Genomic DNA, 26,068 nt, shown 5'->3' on the forward strand with positions numbered 1-26,068 from the left:
AAAACATTTTGGGATTTTCTGGAAGCTGAATGATGGAACCACTTCTATATCTTGCACTTTTTCTGCTCTCCTGAGGAATCATAGCTCTCACACACCTATAGGGGCTAAGTGACAAAATGCAATAGAAGGACTTCAAGAAATCCCAGAGTGTGTCTGGAGCTTAAGCAATATTGGGGCTGCATTCTCACAATGAGAATAATTGTGGTTAAAGACTTAACTGTGATCAGCAAGCCCCACACACTCCCATGGATCATATCAAGTGAACCTGGAGTTTCCGGACAATCCTGGTTAACCAGCATTTAAGCAGAATAGATAATTAGAAACTGATCCTGGTTATCTAACCTGGTTAAATGCTGGTTTACCTCAGCGATTTAAATGGGATTGCTCACCAATCATGGTTAACTCTTTAACCATGATCATTCTCATCATGATAATGCAGCCTGGGGAAAACTTTGTCTCAGCGCTCCAGGAGCATCTCAGGTATCAAACACAGAAGGTGCATTCAGAGACATACCAGGGGGAAGATGCAAGGACACAACAAAAACTGGATGCAATAGAACCCGACCCGTCCAGAAGGCCAGAAGCATAACTGCAGCCAAGGGTACCTGAAGTTTTCAGGGTCAGCTCACACTTGCTTCCAGGATCTCAGATGGTCCTTAACATTCTAAGTAGTCAATCTGGAGCCCGTGACAACTTGCTCAGAAGAAGGGTGTGGCTATTTCCACATTGTAGTTTGTCAGCAACTTAGGTTCAAGGCAATCAAGGAAATTACCGTATACTAAGTAAGAGCACCAAGCCAGATCAATAAGGGCTCATGCCAAGGTCTTGATAATGGCAATCTGTTGTTGGTAAATCACTGTGCTGACACATGTCCGTGTAACCACAAGGTATTATCACACATAATTGTGTAAGGGAAGTTGTGCAATCACCATATCTGGTTTTCTACTTCCTCCTGCTGTAAAGGTTTCACTTGGACGACATCATTTTCTTTTATATGGCATGGTGGTGTTGTAGGTGTCTCAAGGCCAATAAACATTACAACTCTCATGCGAAGACTGCTAGAAAGTATCTCCCATGGCAGTGCTCTCTACAGCAAGTGTAAAGTTTAAAGGCCTCTTACTGTACCTCATTGGCTGAAATGTGCAATGTATTGCTGAGCTTACACCACATGTCCTTGGAGATCACTGGCATGCCTTTCGAGACTTTACAGGTATATGGGCTAACACATGCAATAAGACACTATTCAGTATTGTAACCATCATGTGTAAGATCACTATGAAGAAGCACTTTGGGAAAATTTATAAAGCCTATCCTGCATCAAGAGAGAAAGGAGAGAACAAAGTTACAATAAATAGGTATTGATTAAAATGAGGTAACGTGACTGGGCTTGTATTTAAAATCCTGGTATACTGTATATTATGGATGACCATTTTGGCAGATTACACTTTAGCATTGTAGGAGTCATTCAGTTACATAGAACAAGAAATACAGATGACATTTGTGTGACATAGTGGTTAAGAGACTGAATTACAAATCGAGACTTCTCCAGTTTGAAGCCCTCTGCCATGAACTCACTAGGTTCACAATGCAACTGACGAATTCACGGTGAGGCTTCTTTCTATATAATATCGTACTTCACCCCAGGTGACAACTCCCCAATGTTTATTATCATGATTCTTATCAAGGTGCAAAAAGGTGGGATGCTACTAACTACTAGAGAAAAGAAAGGGAACATATCTGGGTTCTGTTTTGTCAAAGGGAATGTTGACATGCTGCATGTTTCATGTTGACACTGTATTTCTAAATTTGGGCTACTTTTTCTAAAGGCAGCTAAACTAGTGTGCATGAAGCATAAACTAGATAGAGCAGAGCAGGGTGGAGAAGATGTGCTCCCTTACATCTTTAATTCAACACCTTTAATTCACCTCTTTAATTAAAAGAGCTTAATGATCATAAGTCCCTTCTCTCACCTTCAGATGTTCATATGCATGAATGGCAATTTGCACTTCAGCTTGAAAAAAGACAGCTTTCTGCCCAAATATGAACCAGCAGAGGAAAACACAGCACAGTTACTTGACACATTTGTGTTGCAGCCATAAGCATACATAGTTGGAAGTAAGTATCATTGAAATCAGTGGCACTTACTTTCCAGTTAAATGAGCTTGGGGTGTAAGAATATGTCTATGCAGCATGAATCCAGCATGCCAGATTATCCAGTATAGGGCTGTGATTGTCAGTGATCTGTGCCATGATGTGTGTTTTCAATAAATACACAATATTTGCTGAGTCTTGCTGCAAGCTTAAGGAACACACATGTAAGGAATTCTACCATGATATTCATAGTGAGGTTAATATGAAATCTCCTTGAACTGGCCCCCTTTCCAAACTTGCTCTATGTTCCAGGCTCCCTGCAATCCAGTGCCAACCTGCTTGATAGGTGAGCATGCAGAAGAAATCCTTCTACATGATTGTGTACATGCAATCCACTGCCATAAAAATATATGTGGGTTTGTACATTAAAGATCTTTTTTCCACAGAATCCTCTTCCCCACAAGCTGGTCCTGTGGTAGCAAGCATGACTTGTGCCCTTAGCTAAGCAGTGTCTGCCCTGGTTGTATTTGAATGGGAGACTACATGTAAGCACTGTAAGATATTCCCTTTGGAGGATGGAGCCGTCCTGGGAAGAGCATCTAGGTTCCAAGTTCCCTCTCTGGCATCTCCAAGATAGGGCTGAGAGAGATTCCTGTCTGCAGCCTTGGAGAAGCCGCTGCCAGTCTGTGTAGACAATACTGAGTGAGATGGTCTGATTCAGTATATGTCAGCTTCCTATGTTCCTAGCAGGTGATTCTGAGCATAAAAATGTCCACTTTGGCATGAACAGTGCAAAGAGAAAGATCTGAGAAGCCACAGAATTCAGGGTGGGGCTGGGTGAAATATGATAGAATGCTATTTTACCTCTCCACCCATAAAATACACAGACACTCCCATGCCTGTGTAATTAATATTTTTTGTGTGTGCATGTGCGTGTGTGCATGCGTGCACACACACATATCAGAAAAAATAATCAGAGCATTAAGTTTAACTTCAGATTCAAATTGCATGTCTCCTAATATTTGTCTAGTAAGTGATCAGTATGGGACACTCATCATAGATTTATTCAAAATATTTCTGTTCCACCTTTCAACCAAGGCTGACTTACATATAAAGCAATCACATATACAATATCAAAGGTTACTGTATATATTTTCATTCATCAAAAGAGGCTGATTGCCTTGCTTTCCCCCCTCTATGTCAAGAATCTACACATTGTAGATATATATCTACAATATATCCTGGGACCATTTTGCTATGCATTTCCCCACAACTTGTTGTTCTTCAAACTCATAATTAAGGAAAATCTTGTTTAGAGACTATGAGTACTATCTTTTTGCAAGTGCAATGTGCACGTACTAATCTCCATAGGATCAATAGAGCCATATCTCCCCTGCCTTGTGCACCAGGGCAGTCCAGACAATGGGAGGTCTGTGCACAACATCCAGATCCAGATCCAGATCCAGATCCCTATTCTACCTGGTCAAGATCTTCAGAACAGAGGAGGAAGGACTACTTGATAGGGATACGGGATGAAGCAGAGACCTTCCCGTCATTGGGCTGCCTTGGTATGCTACCTGTGCATGTCCAGGAAATGAGGGAGCCTTCTGTTTTCTCTGCGGAGAATCCTTGTACACATAGCCATTGTCCCCATGTGAAGAAGGATCATGTTCCATATTTTCTTGTCACTCTCTATGATATTCTGTTTTCAAAATCTGTTAATCCTCCTCAACAAAAGTTCTGATTCCTTAATAAATTCAAATAAGAGTTTATTTTTAAAAATTCAAACTGTAGTTGTTTACACAACTACATGTGATCATCATTTCAAGAAAAATGTACACAATGTAAGTGAAAAATTATGGGGCTGTATGAGATTCAGTAATTATGGGGGGAAAGTCTAGGTTTTCATATGCATAAAATATGATAAAAAAAATATCTGGGAACCAGAGCCCATGAAATCAGCAGATTTCACACTACTCTTCCTTAAATATGTTTCCATTTATGAAAATATTTTATTTTTTCTTGCCAAGAAATGTTTGTCTCTTTGTGTTTGTATATATATAATTTGCCTTGCTTTCCCCCATCTATGTCAAGCATATTTAATTTTAATTAGCACAAATACTAATAAATAGTTTTATTAGTATTAATAAATAACAATTGATTTTAATTTTGAATTAGTCACATCAAGAATGTTTATTTGGCTTAATTTGTATCCAAACTATGAAAAGAATTCATATCTACTGTTCAACTAGTTCTCTAAAAGGAAAGTGATCTCTTACACATTCTGGTTAAACTAGTTAACTTAAGACGCTGCATTGTCACTTTACTTTTTACTGTGCATTATAAACTGTGTAAACATAATCACAATTGTATCCATATTTTGCTACTCTCTATGCAGCTGATCTCAGCTTGCAACATAAACTTCAGAAAAGGCAGCTGGATTTACAGTTCAGAAGTCTGGAATTCATTAGGGGAAATTTTCATTCCCCCCCCCCCTTTACCCTTAGGCTTAGTTACAAGAAGTCAAAGCAAACAGAGCTGGAATCTCCATGTGGAGGAGTTTCATAGCTTTCATTTACTGAAAATGAATAAGCAGAAAAATAAATGTTTTTTAATTTTATCTGATAAGACTTTCTTCAGTGAACATTTACCCTGGCTCCTCCAAACGCCAGAGATGTAAGAAAGTTCCTGGTGCTATTTTTTTACTGGTGTTGTATCAGTAACAATTCAAAACCATTTGGGCGTTAGTGTTGAAAGGAAGAAGAGAATCCCCACAACTATTCATATGTCATCACAACATGTTGTTCTAGTATGATTACGCTACAGAAACACAACCCCTCCTACAAACTTTTCAGGTGTGTTCCTTGACATTTGGTTTTCATGTCAGATGCTTAATAAATGTCAAGCAGATTTAATAATTTTGAATCAAATGATGTTAATTGGCTTTGATATTTGGCTAGGATTCATTTCTGGATGCTGCCTATGAGAATAAAAGGAGAAACTCTTAAAGAAGATAAAATTGGGATGGGGGACCCATTAGGGTAATGGTTATCAGCAGACAGAATGTAGAAAGGGACATAGATTTACACCCTTTCCTCCTTCTATGTCTCCAGACTTAACAGAAAATCAACAGAAAAACAGATAATTCCTGGATATTTCTTTTTCCTTTCTCCACTGGTATAGTCTTCACAAGTTATATGACCTCAGAATGTATGTGGGAGATATTTTTGTTTTTCACCACATCAAAATCTTCCCCACATGAAAAACAGACACCTTAAGGACAATGCATATAGCCTCACCATGAGACATACTGTATGTGTCCCATATGCAAAATGATTTTGGCATATGATTTGCTTTAAACAAGCAATCCATCATATGCATTCTGGAATAATACAAGCTATAAGATGCATAGCACTCATCAAAAAGATATCTGAAGCTTCTTCCAGCTTCAGAGGGAATCTGTCTCTGAATACCAGTTACAGGGGATCAGTGGCAGAAGAGAGGGCATGCCCTTTCTCTCCTGCTTGTGGGTTTCCCAGGTACATTTGGTTGGCCACTGTGAGAAACAGCATGCTGGACCTGATGCCCTTTAGCCTAATCCAGCAAGGTTGTTTTTATCTTGGCATGGACTTTGGATGGTGGGATTTGTTGCTACTACAATTTCTGCTTCATCTTATGAACTGACCAGGGGCATAACGAGGCTGGAGTGGGCCCAGAGACAAAATTTTAAAATGGGCCCCTCGCTGATACACACACACTCACTTCACATGTGACTTGCTTCTGGGGGGTCCCTCGAGGCATGGGGGCCCCCAGGCAGCCGCCTCCCCTTGCCTAATGGTAGTTACGCCCCTGGAGCTGACCGAGATGGAAAAAATGCACCCATCTGTCTCGAGCTCCACCCTCTGCATTAAATGGCTCCATCCACACTTCATTTAGATGTTCATCCTCTGTGCTCCTGGTTTAAGCACTCAAAGTTTCATGTGTGAACATGATTGTGGTGTATCATTTTTTTAGTTCCATAGAATGTAACCTATGGGAAGTGAGGGAATATAAGTTTAAACAAATATTCAAGTATTTCAAATATTCTGATTTTATTCAGATGATCAAGAGTAGTGATAATCCATAAAGCGTAGCTGTAGTTGTTTAGTTACTTAGTGACTATGTTTAGTCACTAGCTTAAATGGTAGAGCTGTGCAGAGCAAAATGTATTTTATGCAGTGGCCGCTGTGGAGATTCAGAGGGGAATCTCTTTGATGTGGTGCTTCAGCTGCCCATTGTATTTTGTTTGGTCCAATTCAGAGCTTCAAATGGGATCTGAGGCATTATAGATTATAATGGAGAAAAGCCTTATTCACCAAAGTAAGTTTTCTTGTAAGTTTTCCATTTATTTGCAGAACGCAATGACAGTAGCAAGGTGACTGTCACTGCTGAAAAAGTTAAAAGCAATATCCTGGAGCCTACAACATTAAAAGCAAATAAGGTCAGGGGTCATGTCAACAGCATGATTTCAGATTCTCATTTGTTCCCCAAATAGGGTTTGACTGCAGTTCCCAAATTGATATGTGATGTGATTTACTACAGAGCAAAAGCAAAGGCTTTCCCTCTTGCATGTGGAGGGGAGGGGAAGCATGTAAGTCTGCAGCTCACAGTAGATCATTACTGCAGTGGTTTCCTGTTGTACCTAAACCGGTCAGTCTCTAGGCCTGTGTTGTTCTGTACAACTAGAAAGCAGAATGTGGTCATAATTCCATACCTGCCTAGATGTCCCTATTTCCCCATTCCAGTGAATGGGGAAATAGAACATGTGGGCAGGTACGCAGTTCATTCCAGCAAATTGCACATAAGTGTTCCAAATGTCTTTTTAAAGTGCTAGAACATAGGAGCAGAATATAAATCATCATCATCAACATGTATCACAATCTTAGATCAAATCAAACACAAATACAAATCACTGTTTGCTGTTATGGTTGCCTCTTGCTGGAGGTGGGATGTATTTGTCATAACAGATGTCTTTAAAAAAACAAACAGACCAAAACCTCAACATGACTTTACATTATTTCTCATGGCATTGACCTGGGATTGGCTGTATTGGTTTCTTTCTTCTTGTTTTTCCTTTATCAGCATGCTATTCCTCATTGCCATACACTGTGATGTGTCACAATTCACCAGTCTAAATAAAATAATTACAGTGTGGGAAGAGCCATTCCAGCATGTGAATCTACTACAGTCCCTGATTGTGATTTGAATTATGTTGCAGAAATTCTGGATTCATTAATGGTTCATTGGAGTGACTTGATCTATAGTTAGGGAATAAAAGAAGGAGAATTGTGGTGTGATCAGGATGGTCACACAATTAATACCAAAGACGCTCCTTAACCATTAATGTTTTCATTTGATGTGAAGATAAAGCCACACTTTTGTGAGTCAGCATGAGTTATCCATCTGGTTTATTGCTACTTTATTCACATCCGCAGAGGTGAACCTAGGTAAATCTGGAGCCTGGACCTAAAGGCCTTTGGAGCCCCCTCCTCTGCAATCATCATGATCCATCAGGTGACCACACCACCTGGGACAGACTAAAGAGGATATGGGGGCCCCCAGGGGCTGTGGAGGTCCTGGACTTCGGCCCCGAAGTCCAGGGGTAAGAACGCCTCTACACATCCGGCTTGGAAGTTGCTTTTGGAGGAGTTATACAGAGAAAGTGTGTTTTGAAAGGATATTAATGTCATCTTTGAAATCAAATAATGATTTCAGAAGGACACACTTTTGGAGAGATAAGACCTAAGAAAATGTACAGTGTTCTACAGGCAATGACATTACTTGTTGGAGCTTCATAATTATTTCCTAATTTGTTTTGGAATTCTGCAGTCAAAGAATAAAAAGGGGGCTTGTATTGGGTTCAATTTCTTTTTTATTTAACAAGATAGGTTAGAAAAATATCTTTGAGTACCAGTTGCAGAGGAGTAACAGCAGAATGGAGGGCATGCCCTCAACTCCTGCCTGTAGGCTTCCAGCGGCATCTGATGGGCCACTGTGTGAAACAGGATGACGGACTAGATGGGACTTGGGTCTGATCCAGCAGGGCTGTTCTTATGTTCTTATGCTATGTCTATGCCAAAGTTATCCTTTTAAAAATGCACAGTTTGTTTTATAGCTGCTTCCCTCTTAAACACAAAATGATCTTATGTTTGTTTAACTAAGCTTTATTCAGAAACAACTCCATTTTTTCTCCTCCTTTCCATCCCTTTCCTTTCTGACTCCACCCCCCACACTTTCTACAGGATCCCTACAGGGACAAACTTCAAATTAACAAAACACACTTATCTTAGATTTTAGGCCACATTCACAAATACTGTAGCTGTAGGTCTTTATGTGTTTGATTTCTCCTTCTCTTCACATGGCAAATGCAGATAAAATAGTGTTTTGGTGTATGTGATTTTCAGCAGTATAATGCCCAGATGGAGACTTCTAGGTCTGAATTTTCAAAAAAGCTGGATACTTTTCAATTCCATAATATTTAAATTACAACAGAGATATTGAATTCATTGATAAACTATAACAACTATTGTAAGGTCTTATTAAAGTAACTAGAGCTGGCATACTGGTTCAGTGAAGCTTAAATTTGTGTAACTGCAGTGCTGCATCTTAAGTGATAGCCTTTTCTGTGCAAACACGTTTAATGGAAATATCCTTGTCATAAAATAGGATCAGATCCATCACTGTTGAAGGATAATCCAAATGTGGTTAGGTGATGTTTTCCTAAATGCTGCAGATTCTTACTAAACTAGTTATTTCCTTATTTTGATAATTAAAAGTGTGTCACTGATACATATTAAAATGTAAGACATACATGAAATAAAATTGCTTAAATGCATTTGTTTGTTATTTATCATATTTTTATACTGCCTGATATGTGCATCTCTTGGCAAAAGCATTCACAGAGATGCTTTCAAACAATGGTATGCATGTATTAAATCTCTCCCATTGAATTCCATTGGGCTTAAAAGGCACACAGCATTGACAGGATGGTGCCTATTGTACTTTGAAGCTGCTTCATAAGGTACATGGTATATTTAGGTTCCAGTACTGAAGTAGAAAACTCATTTATCCTTTGTCAGTTTATGAAGCAAGAATACTTGTATAAATAATAGCATTTCCCAGTCACACCCACCCAATAAATTCAAATCCCCCCCCCCATTTTCAGGGAGATAAAAACCAAGGAGTGAGCCCCTAAAAATGAAGATGTGATAGAAAAAGGAAAAAATGTTTCACAACCATTTTATTAGACTTAGCATAGCTTTTAATATATTTGCATAAATTATTGAATGAGCTAGCACTGGAGACATCTGGTATCTTTGCAGTACATGCAGAGGGCCAGTCATACCTGGGCATCTTTGTGGGCAAGAGTGGGCACTTGTGCTCCCTAACCCCCATTGAGCCGATCCCAATGAATTCAATGGGGCTTACTCCGAGGTAAATGGGCATAGGAATCACATACCCCAGAAAAAATCCTGCAGACACCCATGCTTTGATATTATGGTCAGTTGCTGGAGTATTGGCTGCTGAACTGGGGTGACTGGGAATTCTCTTTGTGCTCCTTTGTGATCTACTGAGCTGATCAAGAATGATTCAAGAATGAGCAACTTGAATCCAGTGAGTAGCACTACACGGTATTAGCATGTAAAGAACCTTGATCTTTTTCTATTTAACTGCCTCCTTTCTGCTTCTGCCTCAGAACTCACCCTGCAAGTAGATTCACTGTTAAGGAAAGCAACCCTAGTAATTAACTCTCACGTTCCATTGAGGAAATATAATCCAATAAGAACATAAGAACAGCCCTGGTAGATCAGGCCCAAGGCCTATCTAGTCCAGCATCCTGTTTCGCAGAGTGGCCCACCAGATGCTGCTGGAAGCCACAGGCAGGAGTTGAGGGCATGCCCTCCCTCCTGCTGTTACTCCCCTGCAACTGCTACTCAGAGGCATCCTACCTTTGAGGCTGGATGTAATCCCTCCTCACTATTGGCAAGGATGGTCATTCACCTAGTAGCTGGAACAGGACCACTCTTTCAACCCACTAAAAATGTTGCAGTTGATAATGGAACTGACAAAATATTTCAGAGGATGTTCAGAGCATTCAGGGGTAGTGTAGGGAAATCCCTGGCTTCTGATACAAGTGATGGCTGGGAATGGAGTTGGTTTCTTTTCTATGATTTGGAAAGAAAAAGATGTGTGGTGTATACATGTGTGCATCCTTTTCAAATGATGTGAAGGATATGTATTTACTTATACATACTGGAATCAAAACCCAGACAAAACTTCATGTAAGAAGCAGCCTATGAAGCTGAAGTGACCAGAACATTTCTTCAACAGTCAGCAATGAAAAATATTTTGAGTAGCCAAGTTTGTAGAAAGAAGGAATAGATAGGTGATAGGGGCAGGTTAAAAAGCAACCCACGAAGCACTTGATAAACCCCCAGAACCCAAGAAGCACTTGATAAACAAATACATGACATACTGGAAGGGCAAAACTTGGAGCATGTATTTCCTCATGTTCCCGCTATCTCCACCCTCTTCTCTCATCTGCCCTTCCCATCCCCTTGTGTATATTGACCAAAATCAGTGGCAGGAATCCCATTAAAAAAACAAACAAACCCCAAAACCACCCAAAGGAATATTTGTTCAGCATCTGCAGCCACTAAAAACTGACTCTGATGTTTGGCTGCCTTGTTAAAGGAGAAGGGAAATATACTGAATTGTCTGTCTTGTTTAATACTTGAGAAATTTGATGATACATGAATTTGTAATAAAGGAAAGTTAGTTGTGCCCCATGAATGTATAGGAATATTATTATTATTATTATTATTATTATTATTATTATTATTATTTTACACAGTCAGACAGGTGTTATTGACTGGTTTGTTTTATCCAGACATCGAGTCCTTCCCAAGGACCTGGGATGCCAGAATTTTATTGTCAATGTTGTTGCTGTTGTTATAGATATCGTCGCAGAATATAGGCTGTTCCCAGTAAAGCTGATTTTTGTAATTGGCTGATGGTGTTGAGGTGCTCTTCGAGGTCTTTTGGAACTGCACCCAGGGTGCCAGTTACCACTGGGGTTATTTTGGTCTTTTTCTGCCACAGCCTTTCAATTTCAATTTGTAGATCTTTGTATTTGGTGATTTTTTCTATTTCTTTTTCTTCTATTCTGCTATCCCCTGGTATTGCTATGTTGATTATTTTAACTTGTTTTTCTTTCTTCTCAACTACAGTTATATCTGGTGTATTGTGTGGCAGATGTTTGTCTGTTTGTAGTCGGAAGTCCCATAATATTTTTACACCTTCATTTTCTTCAACTTTTTCAGTTTTAATAATAATAATAATAATAATAATAATAATAATAATAATAATTCAATTGCTATACCTCTCTTCCAAAAATGGATCAGGGTGGTTTACACAGAGAAATAATATATAAATAAGATGGATCCCTGTCCCCAAAGGGCTCACAATCGAAAAGAAACATAAGATAGAAACCAGCAACTGTCACTGGAGGTACTAGATAGGGCCAGTTATTCTCCCCCTGCTAAATAAAGAGAATCACCACATTAAAAGGTGCCTCTTTGCCAAGTAAGCACGTGTTATGAGGTGGATAGCCAAGTTAGCAGGGAATATGAGGTGGATAGCCATCCCATCCCATCCCTTCCCTTTTTAACCAGTTGTTCTTATTTTGTAAGTCAGTGAAGTTAACAACATGGTTTGAGTTGGAAAGGACATATTTTTGGTCACCCCATGTCTCATAAGATAAACAACGATATAATCCATGATAGGAGGATTCCAAGCATAGTCTTTAGTAATTGCAGTGTTAGTGATTCTAAACAACTTGCACTGCTGGCAATTCTTGCCATTACCTAACCATTCTGATTAATTTTCCTGATACTTGACATAAACTGTGCTTTCAACAGTTGACGCCCTGCATGGTTTGTTTCAGTTCTTACTCCATGAGAATTGCCCTGTCTCATTTTGCATATCCTGGCTGGTACAACTTCCCACTTACAAAAGTGTTAAGGAAATGTGTGAATCCACGTGTATTCTTTTGGGAGCAGGGAGTGGGAAGAGGAGGTCTGCATAAGCCTAGGTTTGTTTCCTCAGAAATAAGTCCCACCATGTTCAATGAGGCTTACTCCCAGGAATTTTTACATAGGATATAGTCTTGCAGAAACTGATCTTAATTTGACTGATCTTAATCTTAATCTTAATCTTAATTTAATTTAATTTAATTTAACTGATCTTAATCTTAAACTGATCTTTCAGCTTAATTTGTTTTTTAATGTTTGATGATCAAGCAGGCCAGTTAGATCCAAGCAAGCCCATTCACTACTATAAGCTCATACGTTGGCTTTGATGCTTACTATTAATATGAATGACAGCTCTGGCACTGACTTTATGATGGCTGCAAAGACACTGAATTGTCAAATTCTTTGCTTTGTGACATTTAAAATTAACAGCATTTGAAACGCTTTTAAAGAGTTGTAATGAGAAAATAGTACAGTAATGTTTTCATAAGTGCCTACTGTTGGCAGTATTATCCGTATTCTCCCCAACCCATCAGTGACTGAGGTAAGTGTCCTGCATCTGTGCCAGGGTTTCCCGACCCTGCTGAATTCCGCAGTCTGTCACCTTTGCTCCTTCAGTTCCTGGGAGATGCAAAGGGTCAGCCACTATTGGCTGAATTTACTAGTAGGACTCAGTTTTCTGTATCTGTTTATTAAAACTGTTCTTCTGTTCCACCCCAGGGACTTGCGATAGGCCACAATAGTTTAAAAACCACAAAAGACACAAACCATCAGAACACTCAAAAGATAATATTATACAGATATTAGACCATTAAAAGTTAACTTAAGCAAGTAAATCTTATAGAGTGGTTGAAAAATGCTCTGGCTCATATTTTGATGAATCTCTAGAGGAAGGATGTTCCACTGCTGAGATGAGCCACTACTTCGAAAGCAAAAGATACTTATACAGCTGTGACTAGGATCCCATCACCTCAGCTGCGATGGGTTTCCCCCACTCAGGTTGTGGGGTGGGGAATTGGTCTCTGGCCTCAGTTGTCAAGTGGTGGGAAGGGGAAATGATCATTTAGCCACTGGTGCCCACAACCTTTCCTATAAACCTCCTGCTGTTGTCTGTGGGCTCCCTACTATATGCACAGTAAATGCACAGATATAAATTGCCATTATAAAAAGAATGGTTTACTCATTAGGAAGATGTTATATGCTGTACTGCTTCATAGGAACATAGGAAGCTGCCTTCTACCGAGTCAGATCCTTGGTCCATCTAGCTCAGTATTGTCTAATGTCTACCCAGACTGGCAGCAGGTTCTCTAAGCTTGCAGGCAGGAATCTCTCTCAGGCCTATAACTTGGACGTAACCCCTCCAATTACCTGATGTGCCTTGTAATCCCCCACCCCCGAGTTACAGTACTACCTGCATATACTTCATAACCTTGTGGGTTTCCAAATCCTTGTGTGTAAATCTTTGTAGATATATGATGTACAAACAACCACTTTGTATATAATTGTGCTTTGGCAACGTACTGTATGCTTTGGTAGTTTGTTGGTTCAATAAAAAAATCTTGTCCTATTAAAAAAAAAATCTTGTCCTATAACTTGGAGATGCCTCTGTAAGATATTCCTCTTAGGGGATGAGGCTGCTCGGAGAAGAGCATCTGCATGCTTGCATACAGAAGGTTCTAAGTTAAAACAGAGTGGCATGTGAACGTTCTGTCCAGCCCTCAATGGTAAACAGGCACCATTCCCATTCTCTTTCTCCCTAAATGGCTTTTAAAGGTAAACAAATGATCCACATTTATTTAAAAAACTGATAATAGGTGGGCTCTATCAGTGATGTCACTGACAGTGTCATCACTTTAATTCCCAAAGATGTATATCTCTATATCTGCTAAATCAAAAACATGAAAAAATTCAGTGACAGGAAATTCTTAATGCAGGTTAAGGTTTACCATAATTTTTTAAAATGCAGAAAATAAAGGGAATTGAGCAGTTCCAGCACTCAGTGGCTAGGGCAGGCACCTTTCAGCTCTTCTTTGAAGAAACTGTATGTTCTACAAAAGTGAAGACTGACAGGCATCTAGCAACCACAAAGAATATGGAAATATGAAAAATGAAATACATATTTAACTAAACACAGAGTTCGTGAGAGTCTATGTTTCATTAGATCAGTTTGGATGCAGAGCAGGCAGGGTAGCATACTTTCAAACAGAGAATGCTCGCATTTCCAGTATCAGTTGGTTTAATAAAAGATACTGTCTCTAGTGATCTATTTTTATTCTGTCAGACTAGCACAGCCAGTGGCGAAGCATCCTATGAGGCTCTGAGACTGTGCCTACCCAAAAATAAAATAAAATAAAATAAAATAAAATAAAATAAAATAAAATAAAGTAAAATAATCTACCAGAAGCCAACAACCAATCACAAAATAAATATAGTGTTCATTCATTGTATCTGTATTTCCCAATTCCAGTTGCAACATCTTTGTGCGCTCATGAGAGGCTGATGAAATCTAGCCTCTACTGGGAGACTCCATACAGAGTTATTGTGGCATGCATGGTGGGGGAGGGTTGTAAAGAGGGACTACTGAGCTTAATGTGATCTGAGGCTAGCCTCTGTTAGGCGTGAAACCCAGACAGTCCTCACTTCCGTTTTAGCTCATGGGTGACAGAGGTAAATGATGGCACAAAAATTGCAGCTAGCATTTTAAAAATTGACAGCTTTTAAAATTAGCAGCTATTTAAAATTAAATAATTTTAAATTTCAGCCTCCCCAGTTCTGCCTGATTAGCTTCACCACTGAGCACAGCTACCAGTGAGTTTAATTTAGCTTTTACTTCCTCACAAACAATGTTTTGTAAGGGAGCATTCTTATAATTAATGTCATAGTATTTTAAGCCATTATGGGTTTTATCAAACAGGGATGGGGAAGTGTTAAAAGAAACTAAAGACCTAAAATGCAAGATTTGAGTGGTTAATCAGTGGCACAATGATACACCTTATGGCTTAAGCCTATGAATGAATGAATGAATAGCTTTATAATGATCCTTGATCAGTTATATATACAAACAGATGATACTACATTCAGATAAGAAGTAAATCACTCAAGCCTGTCGAAAGTCCCGCATTCTGAGATGGAAATATCCAACCCACTGCTCCAATCAGCCCAGAAGCATGAGGGCTGGGTATGCTGAGGAAAGACGTTTTGCACATGCTTCAAATAATTTTTTTAAATCATCAATGTATACATCACAGGGCTGATGTCTGGCACTAAAAACAGGTCATACTGCTAAACCCTGCCACAAATTATTCCTTGATTAGATTCTGTACACCTAAGCCACCTAATGGTGCAGCGGGGAAATGACTTGACTAGCAAGCCAGAGGTTGCCGGTTCGAATTCCTGCTGATATGTTTCCCAGACTTTGGAAAACACCTATATCGGGCAGCAGCAATATAGGAAGATGCTGAAAGGCATCATCTCATACTGCGTGGGAGATGGCAATGGTAAACCTCTCCTGTATTCTACCAAAGACAACCACAGGCCTCCGTGGGCGCCAGGAGTCGACACCGACTCAACAGCACACTTTAAGGAAAGAGTAGTTGGTGGGGGGGGGGAGGATATAAAAAATGCCTCTTTGAATCCCATCAAGGGTGCATCAAGTGTGAGAGAAAGGGAAATAAAGGCTGTCAGGTAGCAAACACCATATGAAATGGCTAGAGAAGAGCTTGCTTAGGGCTCTCCGGAGCCTGGATGTCGGAGAGGAGAGCTCGCTCAGGGCTCTCTGGAGCTTGGTGCGCATGATATCACGTGAATGGGGGCTTTCACCTTTTTGCCTTTTCCATTGGCAGCTTGCGTTCTTTGAACCCATTCACACAATGGTGGCTTCGCCACTCCACCCCTGGCAGGAAGCTACCTAGGTTTTCCTCCTCTCTTGCTTCCACACAACTGAAACTGGGGGCACACACAGAGTCCCAAACATGGGTAGAACAGTTTTTGATTATGTGAATGATCTCATGGAGAGGCACTCTGACTCCGCTGAATGCAGATATCAGGGGAAGATAATAGGCAGTGTTCAAAGGTGGGGCTTGTGGGTGCCCTGGCCAGGACACTTTGTCCTCCAAACACTGAACATGCGTGGGGGCTGATGTGTGTCTGAATACACGCATCTTCTAAGTGTGCAGAGGTTTGAATTCACTTCTCTGCCTTGAAAACAAAGAAACGCTCCGGAATGTTGCAAACATGTATTCAAAGCAGCCACACCACACATTAAAATGTCTGTAGTCTTTTCAGACGTCCACTCGGTGCAGATGTAAGAGGTTCCTATTTCCGTATCCCCCCCACGCGTGTTCAGACTACACAGACTGAAAAGGGCGTCTGGCCGTTTTCAGCCCGGTTCTCTGCTAGCCTAATCTGCCTGGCGGCGGATTGTAACAATAGAGTACTGTGTACGCAGTGAAATGAATACAGCCAGCACAGCAGCAGGAAAGCAGGTAGGGACATGAAAGCGGGGAACATCGGGGTGCTCATCGGCCCTTTGGCGAGAGCCGCCTCCCAGCGACGACGGGACTGTCCTTTGCTCCCCCCGCCCGCTGCCTTGCCTTGCATCACATCGCACGTTACTACAATGTGGTCCCCTCCTTCCTTCCACGGCACTGCCGGAGCTTGCGCTATCCGCCAAGGGGGCGGACCAAGCCACATTATAAAGGGCAGGCAGAGGAGCTGGGGGCTGATCCTGGACTCAGCGTGGCTGCTCCTCGTCCGGAAAGGAAGGCAGCGAAAGGGACTGCGCGGCGACATCCTCCCTCTCAGCCATGTGCGGTGAGTGCGCGAGCGGGGGGGGGGGGGGCCTCTGGCGCTCTCGCGCTCTCGGCATGGCTTCAGAGGCGGGCTGGGGGCAGATCGTGTGAAGGGGCTGGGGGCAGCATCGCCATCTAAGCGGGCTGGGGAGTGGACTCTCGGCTTCCTTGCTGAGTAAAAGCCCTTTTGTAATAATGCTTGTGAAGGGACCCTGTGTGGCTTTCCGGGAAGCAGTACCATCTTATTTCCAAGGGAGCCAGAAAGGTAAAATCTCCCTCGGATACACAATTTAAAAAAAAAACGCGTTTCTTATTTCCCCCTAGTCCTTTCCCATTCAGGTTTTTTCTTCCCATCCCAACCCGTTCCTTGTATTTCTGCTCCCCTCCCGCCACTGGGTAGGCATTAGCGACAAGCGGACGTAGAAATGCTCTTGTTTATGGAGAAGATGTGTGTCTGATGGCCCATGCCCTTTATGATGGCACAGTCTAGCCTCAAGCCTGTAGCTCGATGTAGTTAATGCATCCCTCCTCTCCCCCCCCCCGCCCCCAGCATAGGATACACGTTGCAAGGGAACAGAGACAGCAGGGGCACGATACACTTTATTTTTCATTTCACCTTTGCCCTTTAAATGCCTCTTGTCGTTAGCTAAAGTTTTTGAAAAATCCAGGCTTCTGCACTTACTTAGTTTGAAAATCTACTTATTATTGTTGAGGTTAATACACAAAACCTAACATGCTCTTGGATTGCCATTTCCTCCACGCTTTTCATTTCTTCTGATTTTCTTCAAGTACAATCAAATTTCACTTTCTTTACTTATCCAAGCTCCATTTTGATGCCAACCTCTCTTGAATTTTTAAAATGTATTTGTATGTTTCTTTATGGGACAAAGGACATTGTTACAGTGTTCACTACAAGCCCATTCCATATCCTTCCCTGAAATAAGCAAGCAAAAATGGGGTGAAATTCTGGTCCATGTAGTCAAGATGATGATTGTCATTCCCAGACAGCCATAAAGTCTGCTCAGTGGGACAGTCACTTTCCTTGTCTGGATGACTCAAAGAGGTCATCTGAATTGAATGATGTGGACACACAGGCCAGTTCTGCACACCACCATTCAAGCCATACTAGGAAGGTTTGCAAAGACCAGTGAAATTTCAGTTCGTGTTCATTTCAGCAAAAACTCTTTTGGAGACACTCAAAAGCGTTTTCAAGGAATAAGAAGGGTGGGTTCCAAATTGTGTAGATAGGGCATCCTGTGTGTATAGGCTCCATTCTGGTGTTGAGTGGATCAGGGGGTGGAGCCTGCTGCTGTGATGCTGCTTCTGAGCACATGTTTTCATTAGATGCACTTTTGAATCACTGAAAAGTGCTAAACTGATGCTATGATAATGGTGGTATCCAAGTAAGGAGGAAGAGTGTCCAGCCCCATGCACACAGGGAAGCTATATGACTGGATCTCTTTTAAAAAAACACCCTGTGAAATTGTGGCAGCAATTTCTTGTGTTTGTAATTATTGCTGAACTAAGCCAATAAAAACAAACAATTTAGAAACAATGACCCAGTGGATTTTAAAAGATTATAAAATTGAAGAGGACAATATTAAAATGAAAGGGATTGTTTGACAATGAGTATGTATGGGTTATATATCTGAACCTATATATTAAACCAATACACTCTCAAGGTGAACAAGAAGTGCCTTTTTTCATCTGCGTAAGATTCCATTCCAGCAATCACTAACCCATCTAAAATATTCAGTGTCCCCACTGTGTTTAAGAAAATCTGATTTTAAAATGCCATTTGTTACCATTGGCTTACTGATTCAAGATTCTGTAAATATACTGCAAAAGAATATCATCATATGTAACACATTTGTGTTTTGATTAGGAACTAGGGGTGTTGCACTGTTGAACTAAGTGCTAAGGAGTGGTGTGACTGGCTCAGTCTGCAGTAACAATGAATCTGGTGTGATTTCTGAGCATTCAACCTTTCTAACACCCATCTCTGCTGCCGTAGCAACCAGACTTTTTTTTGCTGATGTAAAAAGGATATGTAAATAGAACTCTGTTCCAAAAATGTCACTGGAAGTGGGAAAGTAAAGCTTTCTGCTCTTGACAGAAATTCTTTATAAACACCCCTGGCAAAAACAGACATGGCACTTTCTGTCATGTACATTTTTTAAAAACCTTTAATAAAATGGACACCAGTTTAAATTATTTTCACCAAAGGTGGGCAAATTTTTTCAGGATTTGGAGGGTGACACTGAACATGCACTGTGACGTACTGGGTTTTGATAAAGTTACCACCCTAGCTGTGCATGATTGACATGAATTGTAAATACTACCAACAGATATATGGAGCATCATACGGTCTGTCTTGTGACAGTCTTACTCCACATATACTCCACATATTGGAGAATTCTTGGTAAGCTCAAATCAAATGAGCTTTGAAGGAATGAGAAAAACCCGAGGAGCTTGGGAGCCTTTTGTTTGCCTTCAGATTTCTAAGCCACCATTATTATCATTTTTTTAAAGGTGGGACTTGGTCCTGTGAAATTCAATGAAGGCCTACCTTGTCCAGCTTTCTGTCTTCAATTGGTGCTACCCAAGTACTTCTGGGAACTTCTGGGCCTGTCCACCCCAGCATCAGAAATTCAGTGGTGTACTACCTCTGAACATTCTATTTAGCTATCAGGGCTAATAACCACTGATAGACTTTGTGTAACTTCACATATAACACAGCAAGTAAGGTTACTGCGAACTGCCAATTCCCAGAGCCTGCGCAGGCAGAGGTGTACCTAGGTAATTTTGGAGTCTGGGCCTAAAAGCCTTTGGAAGCCCCCCCTCCCCTGTGAATTAAGCATCATCTTGCTCCTCTGGGTGACCACACCATCCGGGACAAACTAAAGAGGATTTGGGGGGGGCAGGGGCTGTGGAGGCCCTGGACTTCGGCCCCGAAGTCCAGGGGTAAGAGCACCTCTGTGTGCGGGAACCTGACTTCCTGTATCAAGACAGCCATGCCAACAGTGAACATGTCTGCATATTTATCCTAGTTGTGGTTCCAAACCTGACATCTTGGGCCTAGAAATAAAATAGCATACAGATTCTGGTTCAGAACAGCGAGTAGGGTGGAACATACCAACAAACATTGCTGGGTTCAGTGTTGGCATGCCTGTCCCAATGTCAGAAGTTAGGCTTCCATGCACACTTTGTGAACTGGCAGTCTGTAGCAAGCGAATACTTGCCACATTATGTGTGAAGCTACACTTGGTCTAATTCTTTTTTTCAAGCCATTCAGCTGTCGTAAGATCTAGGGTTCAGCCAGGTGCATGAAGGTGACACATAAGCACATCTTGCTGCCATACCTGTATTTTAAGTCTCGCATCTGGGTGTTAAACCCTGCAGTGAGTAAGAAAGTATTGGAGATTTATAGTGAATTCAGCACAGAAAATATAGGAGTTCAGACTGACATCCATACTAAATTACTCTTGGTAGTCCTTTAGAGGAACTGCTGTATAATACTATTGAGTAACCTATTTTGGATGTCGGTCACAGTCCCCAGAATATAATATGGAAGGGAGACACAGTGAAGTTAAAATATTGCATAAGAACAGCATAGAAATATATGGGAGCATAATCCAATATAGTTGGGAGGAGGATGGATCAGCTTCAGTAGATTCTTTCCATTGTAGATAACATTTTTTTCATGGTACCTGTAATCCTCTCAGCAATACATATTTTAAAAGAATTGGAGAGGGTCGTTGTCACTACTTGTTAGGCTCGAAGTATGAGATAGTCCTATCTTGATCCTGGTTAAATAACTGCAAGCATTGATGTTCTTGTGGAATTTCCCCACTGAAACCTTTCAAGGATCCTTCCTTTACAAACTAGGTGTATTCCCGAAAGAGGAAGCAAGAACTTCAAAGCCTTGATGGGGGATAAAAGGAGGAGACTTAAACAAAGATTGGCTTGTACAACTTCTTGCTGACTCTTTGCTTGAACTTTTAAAGTTTAAATGCCAGCATAGATGCTCCCTCCCTCCCTCTTTAGCTGGAGAGTCTTTTCCTGTACAGAATTACTTCTGTGTAATCAGTTAAAAGGAATGTGATCCTTTTTGTTCTTATCAAACCTCATTATTAAGTCAGCTGTAAGTAAGCATGTTTAATGTCATCCGTTTATCTACTCCTTGATAAAGTCAGGAACATGATAACAACTAACATAGAGCTCTTCTTTGATTGGGAAATGGGATCTAAAGAAATAAAGAAAATAGATAAATGAAGATAATGAGGTCTAAAGAGAAATGGCAGAGTTAACAATGAAAGGTTTATTGTAGGTCAGAAGATTCTCCTCCCATGGTGTTTATTTTGTTAGGTGTTTGCAAGATATACTTCAACAACTCTGTATTTGTAAAATGCAATAGTATTGCTTTTTAGCATTAACAAAAGATAAAGCTCAGAAGCACATCTACATCGCATCCTAAAAAATCATACCATTAATTAACTTGCATTTTGTTTTTTGGTTTTTTTAATTATCTAAGATATTTTTAAAAACCAACCCACCCTGCCACCACACACACACAAGCTTCACTTTTAGCAAAGGGAGTGGGTCTGGTTCATATCTTTGCACATGTATGGTTCCTTTGCTGCTGTTGATGCTAAAAGACTTATTTCAGTGTCACTCAAAACTCTCCATCATAGGCCTTTGTCCACTCTGAGTGCAGATACTGGGGGCGTCTGTATTCAGTCTGATCTGGGTTGATTTTGCCATTGTCAATTTCAGAATGGCTGACTACAATGGAGGCTAGAGCTAAACAACATCTAAGAGCCTCACAACTTCCAACTTCACAGCACATAAACCCAATTACAGGGCAATCTGTTTATGGAAGGATGTGCGTGAGTGCATTTAAATAGGAGGCACTATAGAATTTGGCTACAATCTCGCAGAGAGTTAAGAGCGCCTGTTGAAATCAGTGGCTGACATCCAGACTAAGTTACTCAGGAGTTATAAAGGACTACTTAATTTCAATAGGACTTCTGTCGAGTAATTTAGTCAGGATGTCCACCAGTGGGCTTAAGTAACCTTAACTCTGTGTTAGATTGTGGCTTTTTTGTGAAAGTGAGCAGTGAATAAATCTAACAAGGCACAATAGAATTTGTGAGTTGAAAGTAAGATTTCTTTCCCATGACCCAAAGAATCTGTAAGCAGCCCAGCCTGCTGCTATCCTTTTCAGTGAAATAGTCTCTAGTGGCTTCGAGGTCTCCTGGTATGCATAAATAGAAGCCGTGCTCAAGTTCAGTATAAACAAGGAACCTTTACCAATTGCAGTACACTGGCTGCATTGTGGAGAGATCTCTCAAAGAGGCCTTTCCTAGAGTGACATGAGCATGAAGATACTGTGCCTTAACAAAGGAACCTGACAGGCCTTGAAATAGAGATGCTGTAAACACTGGTTCAGAAAGTAGCAAAAAAGGTTGCTTAAAAAAAATAAAAGCAGTTTGTAGTGTGCTGCGCTGGAAAAGTAGCAAAAAACTTGTACTGGGAGCCTGAAAAAACTGCTAACAGCTATAACTTTGGGGGATTTCCTACAGTCTCGGAGCAGTTTTGTTTAATTTTTGCAGATATTAGTATATTTGGTACCAGAACTGCAAAATAAAATAAAATAAATAAAGTATAATACATATGGGTGTGATTCCTTGATCAACTTGTGCATAGAATATTGGCTGTTCAAAAATGTGAAGTTTATGGATTAGGTTATTTGTCAAAAGTCTGCCTAAAATGTGAGTTTGCATATGGAAATCTAGCCGCTCTCTTCTGTTGGCCTTTCCTGTCTTTGGTTTTTGTATTAACTTGGGGCTGGTGGTGCAGAAACGGCGGGGTAGAGACTTACAGCTTAACTTTGGCTTTAAACACTCCAAGTCAGTTTGTGTAGCATACCTGCCAAAATGTCCCTATTTTCTCATTCACCTGAATGGGGAAATAGGGAGATGTTGGCAGGAATGGTGTAGTGGTTAGGGTCAGTGTTCTCTCTAATTTATTTCATCTGTGTACAGAATGAATTTTGCTCTGGGCAGCAGTATCAATGCAGTGTGCGTGCATGTATATTCAGTGTGGGACCATCCTGATTCTATCTGAGCGGGATCTAAAATTAACTGAGCGGACATCAAAAAACTTGTGTGCATGCCTTAGAGGTAACACTGGTTAGGGTGTCAGACTAGGCATGGTTAGTTCAAATAGTTCAGTTTAGGCCAGCTGCTATCTCCTTGCCTGACCTAGCAAACAGGGTGGTTATGAGGATAAAGTTAACAGGGAGTTCCTTGGAAGGTATATAATGTAAACTTTTGGTGCTAGAGAATATATATATATATTTGTCACAAGATATGACTACCAAGTAATGGATTCCTTCTTGTTTTCCTTCCTTTCATTTCTTTAAGAGGACTTTGAACACAATTTGAACAAATTTTGCATTAATTTACAGTATATTCTGAGCTGAGATGTTGCTAAGGAGAATTAAACTAGAATTAACTAAAAATGGCCCGACCCTGTATGAATGATTGAATAAGACTTTGAGGCTGTTCTCACGCGCAGGCAAAAATGGGCTAATGAAGCCAACCCCGGTCTTGCCCACAGGTGAGATCCGCCGGGATTGGTCCCAGTCTTTGTGGCACCTTGGTGGCAAATGCATCAAGCCATCCACCCTTCTAAAAGGAGTTAAGAGAGCAAGTGCACTCTTAACCCCATTTTCCGGATCACCTGACAGCTCCGGCTGCTTGCAGCCGGGGCTAGGAGACAGCAAGGTTCCCAGCGGGCATTGGGGGAATCCCCATAATGCCCTGCGCACTTGAGTGGGGTCATTATGGGAGTTCTGGAGGGGGGCGAGGAGATGCTCCCAGCCGCCCGGCCCTCCACTCTGCCTGAGGAGGGAGCTTCTGAGTGGCCAGACTCTTCACGAAGATTGTCTGCATGGGAGGTGAGCTTTTGAAAGCTTGCTCCCCTCGCCCCTTTTGAGCCCTTTCTCCAGTCATGAGGAAGGGCTCCATATCATCTTGAACAAGGTGAAGGTGATTTATCATGCAAAAGAAGTCCTGAATACAAGGAGATAAAATGGCTTTGCCAGGGCCTGCTGGTGACAGGACCAAACTTTAGAGGACTTGTTGGGAAATGTTTACAGTTGCACTTTGTCTTCAAAGGACTCTATTTTTTTCTTGTTAATATATTATATAAACATATTAAAATACTGACTCTGCCACCCTCTACCCAACAGGAATCTTTGCTTATCTGAACTACCGAGTGCCTCGGACCAGAAAGGAGATATATGAGACACTAATAAAAGGGCTACAAAGACTAGAATACAGAGGCTATGACTCTGCAGGTATGTAAACTATTTTGCTGTGGACATTAACCCTTTTTGCTGCTTCCTACCTTGCCTTGTTACCACATGCATATCCTCTTAGCTCACTTTTAGTTGGGTTAAAAAATCTGGGCTACCTGGCGCGGCAGTGCCAGGATCTGGCCTGATTCTGGTACTCCACAAGAGCAGCCCTATCCGGGTAGAGCTGTGCAAGCCTGGGTAGGACTGCCTGTGTGAACCACCTTTATATGTTTTATCATTGCCTTCTGTCATGGCAGGGCACAACACAGCTCAGTCACACAAACTAGATGTTACAAGGAGGGAGAAGGAAGAGACATGGGGGTGGTGACGGCTTCATGCCTTTTGTAATGCGGACCAGGCCATGCTGAGCCCTTTTGGGCATGTGTGGCGGCCTCCAAAATGGCTGCCATGACGGAAGACAGAGCTGGAACAGACCAAAGATCGCCCAAACCAGATGATTTGGGGCTGTGATGGAGGCCAGGGGGGCAAGGGGGAACCTCTGGAGACCCTCCCATGGCAGTGCCCCCCCTCGAGGGGGTATGTTAATTAAAAAAAATATATTTTACAAACATTTCACGATCCCTCCCAAACCGGGGGGGAGGGGTTCAAGGGGGTGCAAAACTGAACTGGTTCAGTTTGGATCCACACAGGCAGCCCTATCTAGGTTTGCACAGCCCTATCTGGAATCAGGCCAGATCCTGGCACTGTTCTTCCAGGTAGCCCAGGTTTTTTACTAAAAGTGAGCTAAGAAGACACACACATGCCCTCCTACCCTACCACCCAGTTGTGTTGCAGCACAGACTGCCTGCAGCCCCATTTGGGCTGCTGGCAGTCTGTGCTACCATAGAGGCCAGGGGAAGGCGCACCCTGGCCTCTAGAATGCCTTCAATGCACTGCACGGGCAGCAAGGTGCATTTTGGGATTTCTGGAGGCCAGGCATCCTCCCCATAGCCTCCCTGTTAATGCTCCACTCACTACAGCAGCAAAGAGTGGGTAAGTTAATTTTAAAAACTTCGAACCAACCCCGCCCGAATAGGTGGGGTGGGGTGGGGTTAGGATCAATACTGAACTGGTTTGCACATCCCTATATATAGAATATATTAATAGATAAATATTCTGTCCCTAAATAAAATTAACTCTTATTAAAGAGTTCTCCAAACTGAGAATCTGGAAATGCAAAGTAATTTTCCTTGTTGGATTCACCCCTTTAATTCCTCAAAGGCCTGAAAATTTGACTAAGGCATAATCCTATGTAAGTTTACTCAGAAGTAAGCCCCACTGTGTTCAGTAAGGCCTAAGCAAGTGTGCATATGATTGCAATAGCAGCATACATCCAAGTGTTGGCTGCATTTTAGAGTGATAATGAAAAGAAGCTTGTAATAAGTTCAGTTTGTTTAGAAACCTCTAGCTTCTACTTCAGAAGGTTAGTCTAAACTGATAATATAGGACCCAGCTTCAATAAATGAAGTGTTGTGGGATAGATCAATACTTGGCTAGTAAACCAAGAAGCTTGGTTAGCAAGCTAAACTGAAATTTGTGGACCGTTCGTGAGAATTGGTAATTTTATTTTAATTCATATGTCTAATGTCATTTAACAGTGATTTAATATCACTGACATACAGTGATACAGTCAGACATCAATCAAAGGAGTTTATTTCTTTAAATATTAATGTTAAGCTTGGGTTAATGCAACAAAACTAAATATAGCTTAGAATTAGGTAGACATTTTCAAAGAAATACAAGAGCTTTAC

General features: G+C 41.2%; 1 protein-coding gene across 1 annotated transcript in view; it reads left to right on the forward strand.

Moving 5' to 3' along the window:
* The first annotated feature begins 16,791 nt into the window (after positions 1 to 16,791).
* Positions 16,792 to 26,068, forward strand: part of GFPT2 (glutamine-fructose-6-phosphate transaminase 2) — a 29,646-nt gene continuing 20,369 nt past the window's right edge. Inside the window, exons 1-2 of the mRNA XM_053303487.1 lie at positions 16,792 to 16,973; positions 24,210 to 24,317. Coding sequence (XP_053159462.1) covers positions 16,967 to 16,973; positions 24,210 to 24,317 — 115 coding nt within the window. The 5' untranslated portion in view covers positions 16,792 to 16,966. The remainder of the gene's footprint in view (positions 16,974 to 24,209; positions 24,318 to 26,068) is intronic.

The sequence above is a fragment of the Hemicordylus capensis genome, chromosome 2, assembly GCF_027244095.1.
Source record: "Hemicordylus capensis ecotype Gifberg chromosome 2, rHemCap1.1.pri, whole genome shotgun sequence".
NCBI lineage: Eukaryota > Metazoa > Chordata > Lepidosauria > Squamata > Cordylidae > Hemicordylus > Hemicordylus capensis.